Here is a 22,381-nt window from a genome sequence, read left to right as displayed (position 1 = left end):
AGAACAAATGCTTTATGTTATTACACGCCTCACAGATGCCTGTTCCCACTGTAATCATAAAAGTTTAATGTAGGGAAGAACTGACATGAGGAATCCTGGCAGAAAAGACTTTTATTCCACCGTCACACGAAAGACGATCAATGGAAATGCTGTCAGATGGATTAAGAGTCAGTTTAACGTCTCAATCTAGCTTTGTTATTCTGTCAATTAAAAAGCCAAAAGCGCTTTCAGGTCCAAGAAAGCATTGATCCAATTATAAGATTAGCTTGGAAACCAGGGTTGTGCAAAATTAAAGATTAGTTCCCATTCAACTCATGTGTGTGAATTTAAAGTGAATTAGTAACAAAATAGAGGATTGGAATTGGAATCTGAATCAGAACACCAGTAAGAGGAATTGCACATGTGATGCATTCTGGGAAATTAAGAGTTCAGTAACAACTTAATTGATGAAATACATTGATTATGCCTTGTAATTAACCTTATAATGATGGTCTCATGAATAATTGTAACCACAGTTATAATACATTAATACCTACTTTATATATCTATTGTTACACTTTTAGAAAGAATAATGCATTAAAACACATCAACCAAATTAAGGTGTAACAAGGAATGTGCAAATTATAATGCATTTGAACCTATTTATGAAAATATGAAGAGTTCAGATGCAAAAGCCTCTAAATGCCATCTGAAATTTTCTTATAGAATGATCATTTTTATCAAGCTTGTATATTTAAATTCAATAATTTCACTTAAATGGCAATGAAGATTACCTATTAATTATCATTTAAGTGAAATTACTGAAATTAAATATACAAGCTTGATAAAAATGATCATTCTATAAGAAAATTTCAAATGGCATTTAGAGGCTTTTGCATCTGAACTCTTCATATATAATGCACTAAAATGTACATTATGAATACCTTTATAATAAATTATAGCAGTGGCGGCTCCAGAGATTTTCTGTTGCAGGTGCTATGGGGATGCTCAACACTTAAGAGAAGGTGCTTTGAATTTTGGGGCGTTTCATTATGGAGTTTGCATCGGACCACCCATGGTATACACATGCATACACGCTAGCATTAACTATACTCGTTCCACGACTATAAGCATATATATACACTGTATATATATGTAAAAGTATTCAACGCAAGGGCTATAGACAGGGACGCAACTACCCAGTGTCAGAGGGGTATGCAGCAACAATTTTGGCAATCATCAATCTGATGCACTTTGAGAGTTAAAAATTAAAAGCTCCAACCCATATTCAGTGTGCAAATTAAACAAAGAAAAATTCAAACCTCTTTTAGTTACAGTGTCAGTCTACATTACACTACTACATAATAATAGTTATAATATTAATCCCATGATAGTAATAGCCATATATTGTAAAACAAATGCACTGAAAAATAAAGGAAACTTTCATAATTAGTTTTGTACTAATTTCTATACTTAAAAGAGTATTTCTACTTCACATTAAAGATATGATTGGACCAGCCCAGTGTCAATCAAGAAAATAACCAATGGGCCGCTGATCTACGTGTTTCATGGGGTGTCAGAAAAAAAAACTAACGCTGACTTTTTTTGACCAATGCATTACACCGGCACTAACCAAGCGCCGCCAATTAAACAAAACAAAACAAAACGAATGGGCCGCCGAAGTACGGCGTCGTTTATGGGCCGTTAAGACAAAAAAAAAACAACAACAAAAAAAAAAGTATGAGATGTACCGGCCCAAAAAGCACATCGGCCCACCGTGAATCTCCCGGTAGTCCCGATGGCATTTGCCCACATGCCTGGACGTCACACAAAACAAAATCCTACCTGTAGCCTTTCACCATCCACTTATTTAGCTGCTGTCGCATCAATTGACAGGCCATCTCCTTTTCCCTCTTTCTTTTTCTATTTTTAGTCCCCGACAGCTTTTTTGCTTTATCCATCTTTTTCGACGACAACTCACTAACGTTACTCGTTCCTGCTCGCTCAGCGCTCACGGCGCCCGCTCGCGATTTTTTAATTATTATTTAATTCCTATTTTTAACAACATGAAAAAGACTATTCAAACATGACATTAAAATATAAATATAAAAAATGACAGACAATTCTTGGAGGTGCTGGGCAGGTGCTATGGCTATTATAGGGGGAGCTACAGCACCACCTAGCTCCTCCCTGGCGCCGCCACTGAATTATAGATCTACATAAGGGTTTCAGGTAATCTACCTTTTGTCCAGAAAAAGCATAATTAATTATGATGAAATATAAAAATCTATAATTTTTCAAAGCCTATAACCTCTCAGGGCCCTATCATACACCCGGCGCGATGCAGCGCCAAGCATGACGCAAATGTGTTTTGCTAGTTTCAGCCCGACGCAGTTATCATTTTCACGTCTGCACCATGTTGTTTAAATAGCAAATGGGCGGCTGGTCTGAAAACGAGGTGTGTTCTGGTGCATTGTTAGCGCCTTGTTATTTTGAGGCAACAGAAATAGACTGAGCCATTGACCAACTGAAACCTGGTCTAAAGTCAATGGCGCAGTATTTTGTTTGTTATTTAAAGATCGTGTTAGTAATGTGTGCCTATAGGCGGGTCCACAACGTGCATACACTCTGCTTATTACACACACAGGGCACACAAACTAGCCAAATATTACAAATAAAGGGATTGCAATGTAAAAGATTATTATTGTGTAAGATATGGTGGAGTCCGGCTTGTCCCGTAGATGTTCTGCTTGCACACTTTAATCTTGTGCACGAGCAGATCCGTTTGCGCTCTGGAGACGCGTTCGGTCTTTCCACTATCAAATTCCATCATGTAAATAGCGAATCCGCCATGGCGCGAGTGCAACTGGCATTTAAAGGGATAGTTCACTTTGAAATACATTTTTGGTATGTTTTAGCTTACCTCAAGGGCATCCAAGATGTAGGTGTCTTTTTTTCCGCAGTAGTTTCAATTTTGATATTTTTAGGTCAAACCGTTCTTGTCTGTCAGTCATATAATGCAGGTCGATGGTCATTATCTCAAAGAGAACAATTCCCCGTCGTCCAAATTAAACAATTCCCCATCGTAAGTACACATTGATGGCCTAAGACACGAAACGAGCGGTTTGTGTGAGAAAACGAACAGTATTTATATCGTTTTTACCTCTTATACACAGCCATGTCGAAGTGATCTGATCTGACGTGTACGCAGACTGGTGCATAGATATATACACACTAGATGTCGCTTTGTCTACGGCAGTTCATTGGAACGAATGTCTTTAAGGCGACATCTAGTGTATATATCTATGCACCAGTCTGCGTACACGTCAGATCAGATCACTTGGACGTGGCTGTGTATAAGAGGTAAAAACGATATAAATACTGTTCGTTTTCTCACACAAACCGCTCGTTTCGTGTCTTAGGCCATCAATGTGTACTTACAATGGGGAATTGTTTAATTTGGACGACGGGGAATTGTTTTAATTTGGACTCTGTGCATGCTCTTTGAGACAGTGACCATAGACCTGCATTATATGACTGACAGACAAGAACGGTTTGACCTAAAAATATCAAAATTGAAACTACTGCGGAAACAAAGACACCTACATCTTGGATGCCCTTGAGGTAAGCTAAAACATACCAAAAATTTATTTCAAAGTGAACTATCCCTTTAAAGGGAATGGGAGATGAGACTCGGATTGGTTTAACGCACGTAAATCCCAAAACACACCCATTACTCATTATGAGAATATGGACAACCCTTTTAGACCATGCGCCGGGAGCGCCGACCATTTTTCCCATCGTTAAACTAGCAAAAGTGGATTCGGACACGCCCTAAGTGAACTTGCGCCCTGCGCTTAGATCGTTAAAATAGGGCACTCAAACTTCAAGGCTTTTTCAACATGTTCCAAAACTCAATTCAGGATCCATGAACTGTAAATTAAAACGTTCTCTCAAAACAATTCAGAATGGTGCACAACCCTGTTGGAAATGTATGTAAAAAGTAACAAACAGATAATTTAAGACCAGCATCATAGAGTCATAGATATGATTGATGTCATGGCCTCCATCCTGCACTGCTCTTTCGCTCTCATCTGGACCCGTCTGTGAGAATGTGGTTTGTTCGTGGACAACAGCTCGGGATTTAGCGCCCTGGTTTGACCCATAACTCCTAGGCTGTTGTCCTGAACTGCTCCCTGGATTCTGCAGCTGGATTCTGGACATTGTGTCAGGCAGATGTCAGGTGCTCACAGTGGCCAGTAAGACCTCCTCCTCGTTGAGTTTTGACAGTTCTCAGCCCACCCATATTCTTTATCCACCTTTTCCCTACTATACCCAATGACACTTTGCACGAATTATGGGAGTAACTTCCGTTAAACCGTAAACAATCAGCAATGCAATAAGCATTTTCAAAAACTGGGTAGAATGAGATGACAATATTCTACTCTCCCTTCAACCATCAAACCTTGCTCAAGAGAACAAAAGTGTCACTTCCTTTTAAACTGGCACAACATCTCTAATAAAAATGGATGTTATGTCAATCAGGGAAGAAACTGTGGCTCTTTTCTCCTCCATCATGAATGAGTCTCAGAGCGTCAGACGAAACAATAAACACTGTCATGTTCTCTTGTGTTCGGATGCTGGTGTTTGGAAACACAATCGCGTGAGACGCTTCTGGAGGGAATGAAACCAAATCATTCTGATGACGGACTTTGACTCCGGCGTTTCAGAACCACCAAACCAACATTTGAGATGCCGTGATGCGATTGGTCCGCTGGTTAGTCCAGTTATCCAATCATATCCTCTGTTGAGGCAAAGTCATGAGTTTCTTGTTGCGCAAAAGTGTTTCCATCATATCTTATGTGTCTTATCGACTAAAATAATGTTCTACCTCAATTCAGTGAATATCTTTACAATTTATGCACATCTTGGCATTTCCATCCAGCGTTTTTTATGTGATAACCCACAATCCGTATAAAAATATGTGGATGGAAACATGGCTATTGATACATTGACTATATTTGTGTTCCTGCATTCAAATCGCAACATTAAGATATAAACTTATAAACGCAAATATTATTACAATTTTATTTAATAATAAATAATTTGGGGATTTTTCATCTGATAAAAAAAAAAAAAAAAGAATCTACAGATTATTTGATGATCAAAATCGTTGCACACAAGTACTACATATTTCATGTTACACTACCAAACAAAAATGACTTGAACTTAAAAACACTAAAAATAAATTGGTGTAGGATATACTTTGAAACAATTTTCACTCAGAAACTGCTAGTAAATTTCGCAAATAATTACAAAAAAGGCAAGTAATGCATTTAATAAAAACTGAATTGTAGAAGTAGAAAGCCTGTAATGCAGCTAACAGAGTTCCTTCTGGTAAAAGTCGTAGCTCATCTAAATCAAGGTTTTGGAAATCATCGAGCGGTAGTTCTGGCCTTTAGGGTGTTGAAAGCGGATATACCATGTTTCAGGTGGTTTCACTAATGCATGCCTAACATCGAATATTAGCCAATATTTCCTCCATCTGTGATTCAAATCAATTTTCTGCAGTGCCAGCTGTTGACGTCTGCTGAAAAGCTCTGAAACGAATCCTACTGGAGAACACTGTATAATCTTCTTCTTTCAATTTCAACAGTAGGGGATTGAAGTGGGCCTTTTGCAAACAAAGCCACTGAAAAAGCTCCTGTTCTGCTCTTTATAGTGCCATAATGGGTTGAGCGAGCAGGAAAATGTGTGCAGGAGCTGGCAGGTCTCTGGCTGAGAGAGCAGGTGTGAGGATAGAGGATAAAACAAGCGCTACTGGTCTCTCAGGATTAATTAGACCTGGACTGCTTTCAGTACAGTACAGTCCAATCTCATCCAGCTCATACCTGCAGATGGGTCATAAAGTTTGTTGGCTAACCATGTAATACTTTCCTGTTTTCTCCAGTCATACTTGCCCAATATTCACCATTGTGGATTGTTGAGGTATCATTCATGTAGCACAAATAATGTGTGACGGTTACAAGCCAGTTTAATGCGTTTTGGTCTGTTCAAATCAATCAAAACCAGGCTATATATGAACCAACAAGCAGGGCTGTCAATCAGGGTTATTATCGTTAACTAGAGCTATTAAAAACATTTTATGTCGACTGAAATAAAGCAGAAATAAAATATAAATATTGGATGAAAACGTCAAACTTCATTGAAAATTTTGACTAAAATCGAACTAAAACTGAAATAAAAATCTGTTAAATATTAGTAATATTTAAAGTAGTGCTGTCAAACGATTAAAATATTTAATCGCGATTAAATCGCATTAATGTCATAGTTAACTCGCAATTAATCGCACATTTTTATCTATTCTAAATGTCCCTTGATTTATTTTTGTCCCATTATTTTTTTTCTCATTTTAATGCTCTTATCAACATGGAAAAGTGGATCGGCTTGCTTTGTGCAAATGTTTTTTTTTTTTTTTTTTTTTTTTAACAACATTGGCATATACTGTAGTGTTCAATTTCACACCAACATTCTCACTTGGAGCAAATAATCACGTCATCAAGTGGTGTTTCAGGCTGGACGTGCTGCGATGATCGCTCAGTTCACAATGACAAAACACACAGATCACTTTGGTCTTGTCAATGGAACCATTTGGCAACTTTTTAAAAGTAAACTTTCCATTCAGAATCTTATTGGCATCCATTTCGGCGTCTCGCGATCGCCATCCACTCAAAACGTAACGTTAGCCTACTACTCTTTGGCCGGCTCGCAAGCCCAAACAAGTGTGTACGGCGTGCCTGTTGTTTTGTTTCCGGTCTAGCTAGATCCGGTGTGGTGTTGTAGTTTTTCTAACGTTACTAGTTGTTGCAACAGCATGTGAAAAAAACTACAAAGTTTGCTAGGCCAAAAAGAACGTTAATCGCGCAATAAAAAAATTGACGCCGTTAAAATGGGTTTGCGTTAAAGCCGTTAATAACGCGTTTAACTGACAGCACTAATTTAAAATAAATAAGAAAAAATAAAAATAAAATGAACATGGAAAATATAAAATTGAAAGCAAATTCAAAAAATATTAATGAAAACTATAGCAGTATAAAAATAATGCTAAAATAACACTAATGTCAATCGATTTAAGTTTAATTGGTATGAATTGAACTTTATCGACTAAAATAACTAGCTTCGACAGACGGCCGTACGCATCGATTTATGGTGAAAGAGTGACCCTTGACCTCACGCATGACGTATCGATGAACGCGGAAGCGCAGAGGATAGAGCAAAACAAAACACCGGTCACGAATTAGAAGTCTAAAACGGCATTTTTAAAGAGAAATGTTATTTGTTTATGGATGCACTTTTTTGGGCTTCAAAATTTTGTCCACCATTCACTGCCATTATAAAGCTTGGAGGAGCCAGGAATTATTTTCGATTGTATTCATCTGAAAGAAGAAAGTCATATACACATAGGAGGGTAAATCATGGGCTAATTTAAATTTTGGGGTGAACTATCCCTTTAAGTGTGTATGGATTCATTGCTTGCCCTTGGCAAAGCTGTTGCATCTTGCCTAGTTTAAGTATTGAGCAACAGCAACAGTGATACTTGTCTTTAATAACAATGAGAATTTGCTGCAGGACATCAATGATTACAGCCTTGAGCTTTTGAATCAACAATCAATCATTATTCCAAATTTGTGTTGTTCCCCTGATATCATATTTTATGTACTATCCCTTGCGTTTTGTACATGAATCTGGGCTTTGCATTATATCAGATACGTTCCTAGCTCTTATGCTGTACATAAATTAATCTCTCTCATCCACGTCACCTTGACTGACGCCAAACCTCCGGCGCCACGGACACTCATCGGCTGAGGAACGGTTTTTAAGCGGTCCCTGGTGTTCCTCTGAGGGTGGATGGACAGGGCCATAAACAAGCCTGCAAAGTTGATCTTGGCATCATCAATAGCCAATGCAGAGGTTAGTATCACTGAACTAAAAGGAGCTAAAAAAAATCATAAAAGGAATAGCAAAAGCATTGCATTTTGAAGAGTTATTGAGTTTAAGCGACATTATGGATCTGACATCAGTGCTTAGCTGTTACAAGACCTATGATCTAAAGCTACTTCAGCTCGACTATGTAACAATCTGTATTGTAAAAAGCGCTATAGGGTGGCCTGACTTAACTTGATCTGAGGGTTCTAGTAAGACTAATTTTTTGGCTAAAGTAATCATACAACATCCAACAACATCAGAAAGTAAAATCTGGCACATTAAAGTGATAATAAATTATTATAAATATGCTATAATTACAATGCTGAATACATTATGCAAACATTTGACCAGTAGTGTACATACACCCACTAAATCCTCACTGTTCATTAAGCCATAATATGTTTTAAACTACTATACAAACTTTGTCAAGCTAATTTTGAAATCTTTGCTTTTCTAGTAAAAAATGTGTTATGTTTTTTGTTTTACTTAAATTGATTTTATCTGTACTTCCTTATTTAAAAATAATTCTGCATCCTGTTTGCTAGCTCAAATTCAATTAAAAATCAGAAACTACATTGGGAATTTAAAAGCCATTCGAAATTGAATTCAAAATTAATTTCGGACAGTGCTTTTTAAAGCTGGAATACAATCTGAACAGATTTTAAAACCGTAATCTTCATCATACACTTGATGAATTTGTAAATGGTTGCAGAGAAAAACCGGGCATCATACACTAAACGACTGAGGATCACACACTACCAGACTTTCAAATCGCTCCGAACACGCATGACGGATGAAACACACATGGATGAGCAGGAGACGTTGCTGTAGTGACTCTGTAAGTGCGTTTGGTCAGTATGGACTCTAGATTATAACAGGCGTAGTCAGTCATTTTATCTATGCTGATGAGTCAAATATTGAGGCTATTGTTATGCATGAAATGACACTTCGATGCGTTCTAAAAGTGGCTCAAAATACCGGACATGTTTTGATATCCTCCGATTTGATGCAATCAAAAAATCTGGAATTTGAAGCTAAAAAAAAAGAAATCAGAGTCTGTTCTCATCACTTACTACTCGATTTTCTGTGAAATCTGTCAATATTTCATGTCGAATTTCCGACTGCCCAAAATCTGCAGACTGACGCAGACTTTCGACAACTACAGGATTGTCGACTGGACCAGACTGCAAATCATGGTAAAAATCTGAGTAGAAATCATGTATTCCAGCCTTTAGAGGACAGTAGGCAGCAGACAGAGAGGCCAATCAACAGGTTTTGAAAGCAGTGGCCAAAATCAAGTGGAAAATAAGTTTCTAGTACTTTGAAGGTCATACTGTTCATTGAAAGAAAGTACAGGAAATTATTCATCTATTTTAATGATGAACGCTTCCTAAGAGCATAATTTCTCTCCATATTTCAAACATCTGTTCATTTTTAGGGGAAGTGGTCATCGGGCCTCAGATGTGAAGAGTAAGAGGGTCCAACGGGGAGTGCCAGAAGACACGCACCCAGACATTCAGTTTTTAACCAGTAAAACTCTCTAAAGCTTCTGCATGTTGCCGGATTAAAACAAAAGCACTGGATACATTGAGCTGTGATGCGAGTAATCTGGCCATTGAAGCCATTTCTTGTATTCTACTCCAAATAGAGGCAAAAAAATTTAAATTACAAAATAAGCTGGATTTAAAAAGCCCTGGACAATCAAGGCCATATGAGAAGAAAATCAGTGTTTTATGCTAACAGTGAAAAGTTCAAGCGTGAAGCCCTGCTATCGTCACGATCATCTTGATCGATAGTGGCAGAAAGAACAGCATGATCAGACATCCACCAGTAAACTAGTCATCATGAAGTGGTCAAAGGTCAAATATTGAGTCTCGCCATTGCAAATGTGAGTGTAACCTGGTTTTGGCATGTAAATAACATGCACTTACAAACCAAAAAGCATTTAGGAATTACAACATAATGCATGATTTAATTTAATATTGCATAAGAACAACAGCCTGACCCTCCCTTTTAGGTTTTCATCTGATGCAAGCAATGTAGACGAATAAAATGCACGAAATGGTCTGACAAAACAAAAACAGATTTAAGGAAATTATGCAAAAAATAGAGACTGGGCTGATAAAAATATTTCTGGCTGGTAAATTGTCTCAATTCTATGGAAGCTTGTTTCCGCCACTGGATAAAAAATAAAAAAGGTAATAGAGAGTTTATCTCACAATTCTGACTTAATAACTAGCAATTGCAAGTTTATATCTCACATTTCTGACTTTTTTTTCTCAAAATTGTGAGATATAAACTTGCAATTGCGAGTTATAGATGTAAATTCACAATTGTGAGAAAAAAAAGTAGCTATTATCTTTTTAATTATGATTTCTGAAGGATCATGTGACACTGAAGACTGGAGTAATGATGCTGAAAATTCAGCTTTGATCACAGGAATAAATTACACTTTATAACATATTCAGATCGAAAACAGTTATTTCGAATTGTAATAATATTTTGCAATATTACAGCTTTTACTGAATTTCTGATGAAATAAATGCAGCCTCTGTGAGCAGAAGAGACTTATTTCAAAAACATACTGGATGAGCTTTACTTTAAAACGAGCACTTTTTGCTTTCGGGTTTTCATCTTTATTTGGTTCAGAACTTCAGTTTTGGTTTCAGCCAAACTTTTCATGTGGGTGCATCACTACTTATTAATAATCTACGCTTATTAAAAACCATACAGTATAGAATATGATGAGAGAAGTGTTATGTTTGGATTCCACGTCTCTTTCCACAAAGTTACAATTCTAGAGAATCATTTTCCATTTTAAACGACATGCTTTAAGTGGAACGGTTGTGTTAAAAAGCATCAGTTTCAAAGTGAGCAAGGAAAAAATAATTACAGGACTAAGTGGGCAAAGTGCAGAAAACATACTTACCATGATTTATGAGCAAAACATTTTCATAATTCAGATATTATGATTAAATAGCCAAAGGTTTGAGGTCTATGGCAAGTCTGGCTTTATTTAGCTATACCGTGGGGACAGAAACTATCCTCTGACTAAACCTCTCCTCGAGGACAGCCTCAGATTCATTCAATAAAGTAAATATTTAATAAGTGTCATCAAATAAGTTTGTCTTACCGCCCAGGTCTTGCTCAATCTAAAGATGGGAGCGCTTTGCAGTGCCGACACCACCGACACCATAGAATGAAGGTTATTCAGCTCTAGAAGTTTCTGCACACATAGAAAGCAAGTGGTGAATTGCTATACAGTTCAGAAAACTCAATGCACAAACCACTAACAGGCTATTTAAAGAGCGCGAGCGAGTCAAAGAGTATATTTATATAGCAACCACTTCCGTTTTACTGGTTGCATTTTATTTGATCATGTTTTGCTTTTAAATGCATGTAATGAAAAGTTCTCACTTCATAAAAGACTAGATTTCAATTTGTGAAAACAGAGAAAATGCACATGCACTTCTAATGAAGCAGACATGCACTACTGTCTGTTTGTTAGGTTAGATGATGTGACCGATACCGCCCACACTCAAAACTCCCTTTACTGCTCTCTGATTGGACGCCATCCACTAAAAGACAGTGACCTTCAGATAGATACAGACCTGCTTTCATCATTACTCCCACAATGAATACCCATCAAATGATGGAAAACTGCTTTGCGCTCGCTTCAGCGAATTTGGCACAGCCGAATCGACTCCATGACACGTGATGACTACAATCTGAGTGTTTTTCTCAGCTTTTGTTCTGTCAGCCAGTGTTCCTCTGAGATTCAGTCATGAGATATCTGAAGGATGGCTCACGCGTCCTGATATTCGAGCCGCTTCATTGACGTGGCTTGTTTTGATGAGTTTACTTTCTTTTGAGAGCCAGATTATCCGGATGAAAAACCAAAAGGGCGGGCAAACATTTGTCAGAGTCATTATCAGACTCAAAATGAAGTTATTAAAAAAAAGAAAAAAAGTGTGCAAATATATAAAAATAACTGCTGCTAAATCATTAGCCCCCTAATATAGCATTTCAATAGTGAGACTAAAGCTTTCCAAAGTAAGTAAATTTGAAAAAGTAAAAAAAAAAAAAAAAAAAGTTTATTATAACACATTCTATTTATCGTAAATATCTGGACTTCTTTAAGCTCTTCAAGTAAAGTAATGGATATTTGAAGGAAATAAATGAAAATTTATGCATAGTTATATAAAACTAAATAATAATGCTTTGTTGATCGCTTAGTGTGTGCCAACCGACTTTAATGGCACCTCATTTCAAAGTCGGAACATACTGTATAATAATCTGTAGTCCACACTAATGAGGTGAGCCGTCGAAGTTGGACAGACTCACAAACATCATCTCACAACATGCACAACTGCAGCACGACACAGCTGGAGCAATCCAACATCATTAGAGAAACATTTCTCAGTATATCTAATTCAAACCTCTGTATGCTGCCTTCTAAAGCCTCGTTCACTCCTGGTATTAAGATGTGTTTTGTTCGATCGGATCACAAATAGACAAGGGAGACACATTCCCGTTTACACCTGGTGTTTTAATCTGTCTCTTTTGTGCACTTTCAACCACTTCTGTCCTGATTTCTTCGAGAGGAGGGTCTATAGGTGGGTAAATGTACTGTATGTTTTTTTTTTTTTGTTTGTTTTTTTAACTTTTGATCTAATGGACAAAATCAGCTTGTGCAATTTACATGTGAACACGCCCGGAGACGACGGAAAAACACACGGAGAGCACCCGCTTTTTCTGCTTTGACAGACACAAGACCAGCCGAACGCTGTGAGTCTTCAGCCGCCAAATTTTAAATCCCGTCTGGCTAGCGCTCTTCCCATAATGTTTACTCATTAGATCAGTAGGAGGAGAGTAGACAGTTTTTTGTGTCTGTTTGAACACATTCGACCACATGAACGATTACACTATGAAAGCGATCCGGTCGAATGCGTTTTCGATGGTGGAAAGTGGACAAGCTCAACACTTTTTAGACCCCGCATGTATTTAGTGTCGTCCACTTGTGATCCGATTGACCAAAACGCTTCTTAATACCAGGTGTAAACAGGTCCTAAGATACCTAGTTGTGGCCAAATTTGAGGCAGCATTGCATGAAGGGAAATGTAGTTGTTTAAGGCAGATTGCATGATGGGAAATGTAGTTGTTGAGAATTACACATACATATACTCTTATACTTAAATAAACTGATGAATTTGACATTGTGGTGTTTATTGTGATACATAAAGAATGATGTATTGGCCATAGATTTTGGTGCATTAGTGATCTTTTCCAGCCTAATAGTTATACTTTTTCTTTTTAATACAATAAGAGTATTGAAAATAACTGTTCATGAACGTACCTTTGCGATCTTGACAAAGTGGCTCAGGATCTCGGCACGGATCTTCAGGGTTTGAGCGGTGAGGATTTCCTGTACCAACCAGAAGCTCACCTGAAGAGATGGAAAAACAGTGATGACAGGGAACATTGATTTGCTGAGAAGTTGGGATGTCACGTTTTTTTTGTTCCCCCGATCCGATCAGAGTCATTGAATATTGTCCCGATCTGATACTTGTGTTTTCCTAGTGCTTGATGCGCACTTCAAGTACATTAAATGTATCTCCTGTCCCCCTGCGATGAAAATCAAGTTTTTAAAGTTGTTTATATGTCTTTGTGGTGTTTTTAATATGCTTTAAGACAAACCATGTGTAAATTCATAAGTCGACAGCATTGCGGAGTATTTTCTCCTTAAAACTGCAGTGAAACAAAGACAGTCTCAAAAACACAGTTTGAAATCGCTGGTGTTTCTGACGACACAAACTACCTTGTAACCAATCTGATCAACGTGTGATTGTCAACGAGTGGATCTCGGAGCTGGTGTGAGTGAATGGAGGCGGGGCTCATTTGCATATTCATAGAACAGCATATATCAAATGAAGCAAGGGTGCAGAGTTACATTCAAGCTATTTTTAGGCATGAAGATGTTTTTTTTCAAGAATAAAACTTTGTAATTTTGGTATGGTAAAACAGGGGGACTTTAAAATCAATCCAGTGTATACACTACAGAGAGTTTCTCAGGGGCTCAAATGTAATAAAAGGCACATCTATGGGATATCTATCTGTCCTGCAGAGTTTAGCAACACATCTGCCTGGATGTTTCTAATATGCCTAGTTAGACCTTGATTAGCTGGTTCAGGTGTGTTTAATTCAGGATTGGACACCCCTGGGATAGCCAATACTGATCAGTAAAAAAAAAAAGTATTTTTTTTTAAAAAAAGCCCAGATACGATCCTTGAGATCAGCTCAGGACATCCTGACAGTCCGGTATATATATGAACACCAGACTCAGGTCATCTGAGGTCAGGACATGTCAGGACAGCACTAGGTCAAGTTTCATCTGCGGTTTTGGGAACTTGATTTATTTATTTATTTTTCACTAAAGGGAAACTCAACTGGCGTCAAAGCACATCTCGTGGAAACACAGAACGCTGGACACACAGACTTCACTTGGAGGAGACTCCAACGCAAGCTATAGAAAATAACAAACTTGGAAAGCAGATGAAGTCTGAGTGATTCTGAGTGCAGTGAAAAGTTTAAGATTTCAGCCTCAGGGAGCCGTTATAACATAACTAGAGTCAGGTAACAAACCTCAACAATTTCCTCAAAAGCAGCCTCGATTATATTTCATGCAGAGGGAATCAAACTCAAGACACTATTTAATGTTGGACTAAATAATTTAGAAAAAGAAAGTCAGAGTTGAACTACTACTGATTGCAACAGAATTGGGATATCTTTAAACACACACACACACACACAAAAAAAAAAAAAACTACATTACAACTGCATACTAAGATTAATTCTGTAAAGCCCACCGAAGTCCAAAGTCCTAAAATGATAAATGTGGTTGAAAACAAATCTTTGTTTGGTGTTTTGCTGGTTTCTCAGGGGAAACCGGCAGAATACAGTCAATTTGCTGGAATGGAAACAGTAAATATATCTGTAAACTAAGAATATATGGACTGAACTGTCCAAGCAAATGATGTCTTTTCCATCGACCCTCAGGAAGTCATCTTGATAGAAGGGTACATAGTTTGACCATAAATTTGGCCCCGAATTTGATCTTTTAAAAGGAGACGTTGAGTATGCAACGATTTATAATTTTCAAGCTTGAATTGAATATTAGACTTCGGTGTTCAAAAAAAAGAAAAAAGTAGTGAGCGCCAACATAGACTGCATGAGAATCCTAACTTCATACAGTACGTGACTGATTTGAAGTGCTCTATAGACAGGACATTTTAAATATCCAGACTTCATTAGACATCTTTCCCGATGTGAATGTTGCTTGAAGCCAACGCTGTGTGACAATGGAAAGAAATTGATAAAACATGGGTGTAAATTACTTAAATATTTGTAGTGAAACTGAGAGACTGTACAATTACCTAAAAACCATAAAAAAAATAACAAAGATTAATTGTATGAAACATTTTTAACAGTACACATTGATAAAGGGAATTGGCTCTAGTTTAAACTTTGTTAAATTTTACTGTAAAAAGATGTAGTTACCTTAAAAATGAATAGAACAAAAAAATTAACACTTTACCATAAGGTTAATGCATTAACTAACCTAAACCAATATATTTTACAGCATTTAATATTCATGTTAGCCCAGTCCATAAACAAATGTTAACGGATACATCTTTTGATCTTAAAAAAAAGTATTAGTAAATGCTGAGATTAACATTAATAAATGCTCATTGTTAGTTCATGTTAACTAATGTAGTTAATTCAACCTTATTGTAAAGTGTTAATAAAAAAAATCTAATATGATAACTACATTTCTGTAAAATAACAATTAAAAAAAGATTTTTAAATAATCACTATGTAGTGTGAGCCAGAAACAAGCTTTTATTGGCTTATTCAAAGTCAAAGTCATCGCCTCATTAATTAATCATGTAAATTCTGGTAAAATTCCCAAACTACTCCTCCTTTGATTCATATATGTTAACAGACACTTCAGTGTGATCATTTATAAGACAAATGTGCAATCAATGCTCAAGTCATCGTCATTGAGAGTTATTATCTAAATAAAATGAGCTTCAAAATGTTTGAGTCAAGTTTTCCAGCAATATTGCATGAAGGCGTATCGCAGCTGTGTTAAGTTAACATGTAAGAACGCCGCTTTACTAGATAAGCCAACTGTGCAATGATGTCATAGCCTATAGCTCATTATCAAATCATGTACACGTTATAAGAGCTCTGGTTGGTATAGAAACCCATGGAGACACTGCATTTGTTGGCTCGCAGATGACGGCTCTTTTTCCAAAGAGGCTGTAAAGTGGGTTTCACCAAAGCACAGAGCTGCGACCCCCTTCATGAAAGAGAGTGAGCTCATCTACTTCATTCTTACCCATAATGCCTTCAAAACAGGCTTCTGTTCCCGCTCCATATGTACAATGAACAGGCAAAGAGCGCTATAATATATTTGAGGGCCAGAGTTTCTGCTTATTTGCCATGATGATGATAGACCACATTGTACAGTTTCTGCTCACCTGATTTCACTAGATATTTACACTGATGAAAATGTGAGCATGCAAAACGTATGGTTGTTTATCAGCTCAAAAAAGCTGACCTTATGTTATCCACTAATAGTCACCAAGGTGAAAATCTGATTAGATGAGTAACTCTTAAGTTAGAGATGATAAAGTTATAAGCGAATGTTTAACATTTAGGGGTTTGTTCAAATCCCTACCTAATATGAGCAATATTAATAGTGATGCTTGACTTATCACTACTCATATACTAATATGTGGTTTGATGTAAAGTATATTTAGCACCATAGGACTTGTAAAGATGTTCAGTTCAATATATACACATACACACATATTTTTATTAGTGCTGTCAATTGATTAAAAAAAATAAAAGAATCTGTAATCAATCGTGATTAATCGCACATACCACTAGAGCTTTTTATATATTTTATATAATTTCACATTTAACCTCCAAATTAAATAGCCTATATTTTTTTATATTTGTTTAATGGCATCTTTTTTATGAAAGGCATCACCGATACCAATACTTTTTAGCCTTTTTTTATAGGCATTCAGCATTATAGTCTAATTGAAAGTTATCAATTTTAACATTTATTAGGCTTTAAAAAATGTTTTTAACTTTTAATTTAAGTGAACAATATTCATATAAACCCATTATAATAAATGTCACATTTACATCAATCCATCAGGGCTAAATTCTTTTCTATTGGCCCAGTCAGACCAGTTCAGATTTTTACTTGCCTCGTCAAAATGCACAAAAAGTTATTGTTTGTGTTGCTTTACATTCATTTAAACACATTTAACCCCTTTAACTGTGCTTGCGAGAATAGGGGAGAACGGGGTAATGTTAGACATCGGGTAATGTGAGACACCCCCTATATCTACAGTAGGCAATGGAACACAATTGTGGTCATATGACCATTATGTTTTCAAGCCCCTTCCATTTCCCCTTGGCCATGAAGGAGAGGACCTCATGGTGCTGTAGTAAGCATGTTTTTTTCGCAAAAAAAAAATGTTTGCATGTAAAAGTACATTTTCTTGCTGTCAACTTAATCAACTGTTGTGCCAAAGCAAATTGATTCAGGTAGAAAAACTTATATCATACATGTTGATGAACTACCAACATATAAAACCATGTGATGATGCTAGCTGAAGATAAGCCTGAATTGCTAAGAGAGATATGAGACATGAGGCACAAGTTAAGTTTAGTCTTAAACATATTTCAATGTAATATTACATGCCATATGTTTTAAATAAAAACCTAGTAGAAATAAACCTAGTAGTTTTAAACCTAGTAGAAAAGCCATCATGCCAAGGCAATACACCAGGAAGAAAACCTGGGGCAAAACACCCCTCGAGGAGATGGAGAGTGCAGCCGCTGAGGTCAAGGAAGGAAAGAAGTCTATAAGAGCAGCTGCAAGGGAGAGAAATATTGACAAGTCAAGCCTCCTAAGATTCATAAAGAAAAAAAAGAAGGGGGAAGTAAAATCAGTAGCCTGGGGTGCAGTAGCTTAGGCAAAGAGGTGGAGCACCTTCTCCGTCTCACCTTGTCCAAATGGAGCGTTTGTCCCCTCCTCGACAAAACCCCCAAGGTCCGTTTTAGGACAGAGGTCGCTCCGACAGGAGCTCCGCACTCTCCATGGGAGCCTGCTAGGGAGTGAAGTCAGCATGGGAATCTCGTCGGACACTGTCCGTTTTTGTTTTCGGAGGAGGACCTTCCTCCACCGCTTTTTCTCCAGGGGTGTCTCAAGCCCCTGGCAAGCCCCAGGCAACCCGGAGGCGTCTGTTTTCCATTACCTAGTCCGATAAGAGTGTCGTCTCCCTCCTCTACAACACCCCGAGCATCCGTGGTTGCTCCAGCAGGAGCACCAGCAGGTGTATGGATCTGACTTTGACCGGAGATGACCCACCCACCCTGGGGCCGGCCCGGGAGGTCTGCGAGCATGGAGCTCTTCTTCAAATACAAGATATTTTTGGACATTTTTACGAGGAGGAATATCCTCCAGTGTGTCTTTCACCCCTAGCTCACCCAGGACGGTGCACGTTTACCCGTGTGCACGCCCTGGCACAGAGGGACTGGGTGTCCAAACCAGACCCTATTTACTGGAAGTCTCGCCCGCACAAAGTGCACTTTCCCTGGGCTGGTTCAGGCTGTTTCCCCACCCGGTCTGACCACCACGGTTCTCTGGTCCATGTTCCTTGTCCGAGCAGAGCATTGTCCCTCCTCCACAAAGACCCAAAGGTCCGTTTTAGGACCGACTTTGCTCCAGACGGAGCTCCAGCGGTGGCGGACAAATCCGAATCTGGCTCAGGACGGGCCACCATCCATGGGCTGGCCAGGGGAGGTCTGGCTGCTTTGAGTTTTCCAAATGTATCACAATAATTTGGACATAGTTCTTTTTTTTTTTTAGGAGGAATTTCCTCCAGTGTGCCATTCACCCTTAGCACGCCAAGGGCATTGCACCTTCACTTGGATGCGCACCGGTGGGTCATCAAAAAAAATTTGCTTAATTGACCAATCTCCATGATTCTGTTACTAGTCCGACATTAGTTCTGGAATGTGTGGTTGTCAAGCAAGCTGTCAAGATTCTTACTGTTACAACATGTGTTGTTATGGAAGTTTCAGAGTGGAAAAAGTAAGTGGATCAGTTTACCCCCAGCTGGTTCACTTTACCCCCTTGATTTCTCTGGTCTGTCTCAGTTTACCCCTAAGCTGGGATAAAGTGAGACACAAGACCACTTTTTTAAAAACAATCATATTTTCACTGCCCTTCGTCCTGAATACATTCTAATAATTTCCATTGCTAGGAAACATCCTGAATTAATGGGAAATGTGTAAATTTGACTGATATATCATTTTAGCTCGCTTAGAGGGGAACAAATGTAAAAAAAAAAAAAAAAATCTCACTTTACCCCCACTCTCCCCTACTCGACAAAACTGGCATTTTGGCATGATTTAGTGGGTTTTTGTCAGTTCAAGTGCCGTCTGAAGTGGCTTTCTGTGCGCACGAGTGTGAGATTCACAGATGCGCTCCAGTAAAGCACTGCTTTCTCTTTTGAGTTTAATCGCGTGTGAATGGATTAAAAGCATTTGCATGAATAAGAGTGTGGTCATACAGTATAATGTAATGCTAGTCAAAGGATGATGGGGAAAATAAATTAATCGCATGCATTAATACATCAATTTTGACAGCCCTAATATTTATTTACATACACACCAGGGTTCCCACAGCTTGGTTAACTTCAAATTCAAGGACCTTTCAAAGACTTTCCAGGTCCAATACCCTCAAATTCAAGGACTTAATGTGGGAACACATTTGTTGTGTCGAACAACAAACGCTGAGGGTTCCATCGTAGTAATTTCATGCGCGTGTGAACGTCATGGCAACGTTCAACACAAAATACCTCACGCGGGAAACACTTAACGTTACGCGTAAATGCGCGTAACTAACGTAAATCAAGCAAGCTAGTGTGCATAGGCCACGAAGTGTTGGTGAAATAACACATTAGCGGACCGGAGGGAATAATATGGAATTTCTTTTCCAGAAAACTAAATAAACAAAATAAATTCAAGCACTTTCAAGGAACTGTATCTATTATGTTCATTTTCAAAAACTTTCCAGGGCCTTGAATTGTTGTTTTTTTTCCAACAAATTCACAAACTTTGTAGGATTTTAAGGACCCGTGGGAACCCTGTACATACACACATAAGATACATATATACATGTGTTTTTCTATAATAAAAAATATATATAGGACTACTAATACAAGAACTGGGCTCAATTTACAGTTCATCAAACGACAGGCATTGTTTAAAGCAAGACACAATCTTGGGTGGCCAAGAAAAGGGTCTCAAAGCCGCTCCATCTTTCCGAAGGTCTGGAAGCCAGATCATCATGTTCGGCTTTATGATGTCATAAAACCAAAGACACTGGCAACCAGGATAGAAGGAATTCTGTGAGATTGACTTTGAGGAGAATTGTGGAGGCTGAGACCATTTCAAAAGGGAAAATTTGCTGCGGGGAACTTGATGCTTTTATGTAATTTCCACACAACCCTGGATAGAAAACTAGAACAAATCCTCTCATTAAACATATGCCATAAATGTAAAAAGTGGGTCATCAAATGTCTGCTTTGCACTTTTATAGCACTTTCACAAAATTGTGAATATGTAAAATTGGGACACACCAGTCAGTCAATCTTATTATGTTTCAGATTTAAAGAGAAAGATTTAAAAATCAAATTAATTCCAGGCTGAAACTTCATAACCAGGACTGGAAGCGCTACAGTAAAACCACAAATATAGTTCAGATTAATTTACGGCCAAAGACTTAGCCAATAAATTAGCTTGAAAACCAAACTTCCTTCTGGTTTTATAATGAATGGCTCCTTGAGCTTTTTAATCCATCAGCATCACCAAGTTTGAATAACAAAACAACATTTTAATCATCAAAATTAATTCCATGAACAAAATTGATTCACAAAAATGTTCCTACAAGGCTTTCCAGGCGAGTTTTTTTTGGCAAAAATAGTCAATAAATGGGTGAAGACGACACGTCAACTTGTATGAACTTGGTATGGAATCTTAAATTATAGTGTATCCAAGTTACTTTTACATGACACAATTCAATACAATTGATCAAAACTGAATTACTACATGCAAAAACAACTTATTTTAAAATATTTTCTAACACTTGTCTTTGGAAGAAGGTTGGTTTTCGCTGTTGGATTTGGTGGAGTGATAATTTGTGGCGCTTGTGCCCTATGTCCACAACATGTGAGATGACAAGATGAATGTTGTCTGATATAAGAGTTCACAAGCTCGGCAAACCACGTATCTCTATTCTTCCTTAAACATGAGCAGAATCAGCAAGCTCAATCTTGAGGTGGACAGAAACACCAGGCTGGATATTTGCCCGTGCACGTGCGATTTGTTAACAGTATTTCCAGCACATATTTAAGTTTTGGGCCATAAGGTTGATAATGGTTTTGTGGCACAGTTTGTAGTTTGCTGGCATTACATCAACTACCATCCAGCCAAAAATACACTTTATATCCACGGCATTCTAGCGCAGTGAACTCTGTCAGCACACACTTCACATCTGGAAAACTAAAGGAATATATAAATGAATAAGTGAAGCATTTGACTGGGATAACAACAACTGGGGATGAATAATATTTCCATCAGATCATTATCAGTCAATATCAGAGTTTTTTATTTTATTATGTGCCTCAGTCTGATATCGGGCCATGATTGCAAGCTGATTTAAATGATTAAACAATTTGATTTACTGATTTAAAAGCACTACGCTGTTATATCTATTCAACTACACATTTTGAATTGGTGTGTGTGTGTGTGTGTGTGTGTGTGTGTGTGTGTGTGTGTGTGTGTGTGTGTGTGTGTGTGTGTGTGTGTGTGTGTGTGTGTGTGTGTGTGTGTGTGTGTGTGTGTGTGTGTGTGTGTGTGTGTGTGTGTGTGTGTGTGTGTGTATACACACACATATACACACATATACCTAGTGACAATGGTGAAATAAAATATATATATATATACATTATTTTATGTTTTGCAATTTAATTAATTCATTTGATTACTTTTAATTGATCTATATAATTTGTTATTGATAAAAAAAAAATAGAATAATAAAATAAAATAGAATAGAATAGAATAATACAATAAAATGAAATAGAATAATATTAAAATAATATTAAAATAATATTAAAATAATATTAAAATAATAAAATAAAATAAAATAAAATAAAATAAAATAAAATAAAATAAAATAAAATAAAATAAAATAAAATAAAATAAAATAAAATAAAATAAAATAAAATAAAATAAAATAAAATAAAATAAAATAAAGCCAAAAAAC

The 22,381-nt window shown here is 37.3% G+C and overlaps 1 protein-coding gene across 2 annotated transcripts in view; it reads right to left on the bottom strand.

Moving 5' to 3' along the window:
* The window catches only part of LOC309499703 (ras-specific guanine nucleotide-releasing factor RalGPS1), a 156,733-nt gene that overhangs the window by 100,775 nt on the left and 33,577 nt on the right, over positions 1-22,381 (bottom strand). For both annotated transcript variants that reach the window (XM_082171110.1, XM_082171109.1), the window contains exons 6-7: positions 13,322-13,411; positions 11,099-11,191 (exon numbers count right to left, since the gene is read on the bottom strand). In XM_082171110.1, the coding sequence (XP_082027236.1) occupies positions 11,099-11,191; positions 13,322-13,411 (183 nt within the window). The remainder of the gene's footprint in view (positions 1-11,098; positions 11,192-13,321; positions 13,412-22,381) is intronic.

The sequence above is a fragment of the Leuciscus leuciscus genome (assembly GCF_965113295.1).
Source record: "Leuciscus leuciscus genome assembly, chromosome: 5".
NCBI classification, from domain to species: domain Eukaryota; kingdom Metazoa; phylum Chordata; class Actinopteri; order Cypriniformes; family Leuciscidae; genus Leuciscus; species Leuciscus leuciscus.
Note: the sequence above shows the minus strand (reverse complement) of the source record. Positions and strands in the feature narration are given on the sequence as shown.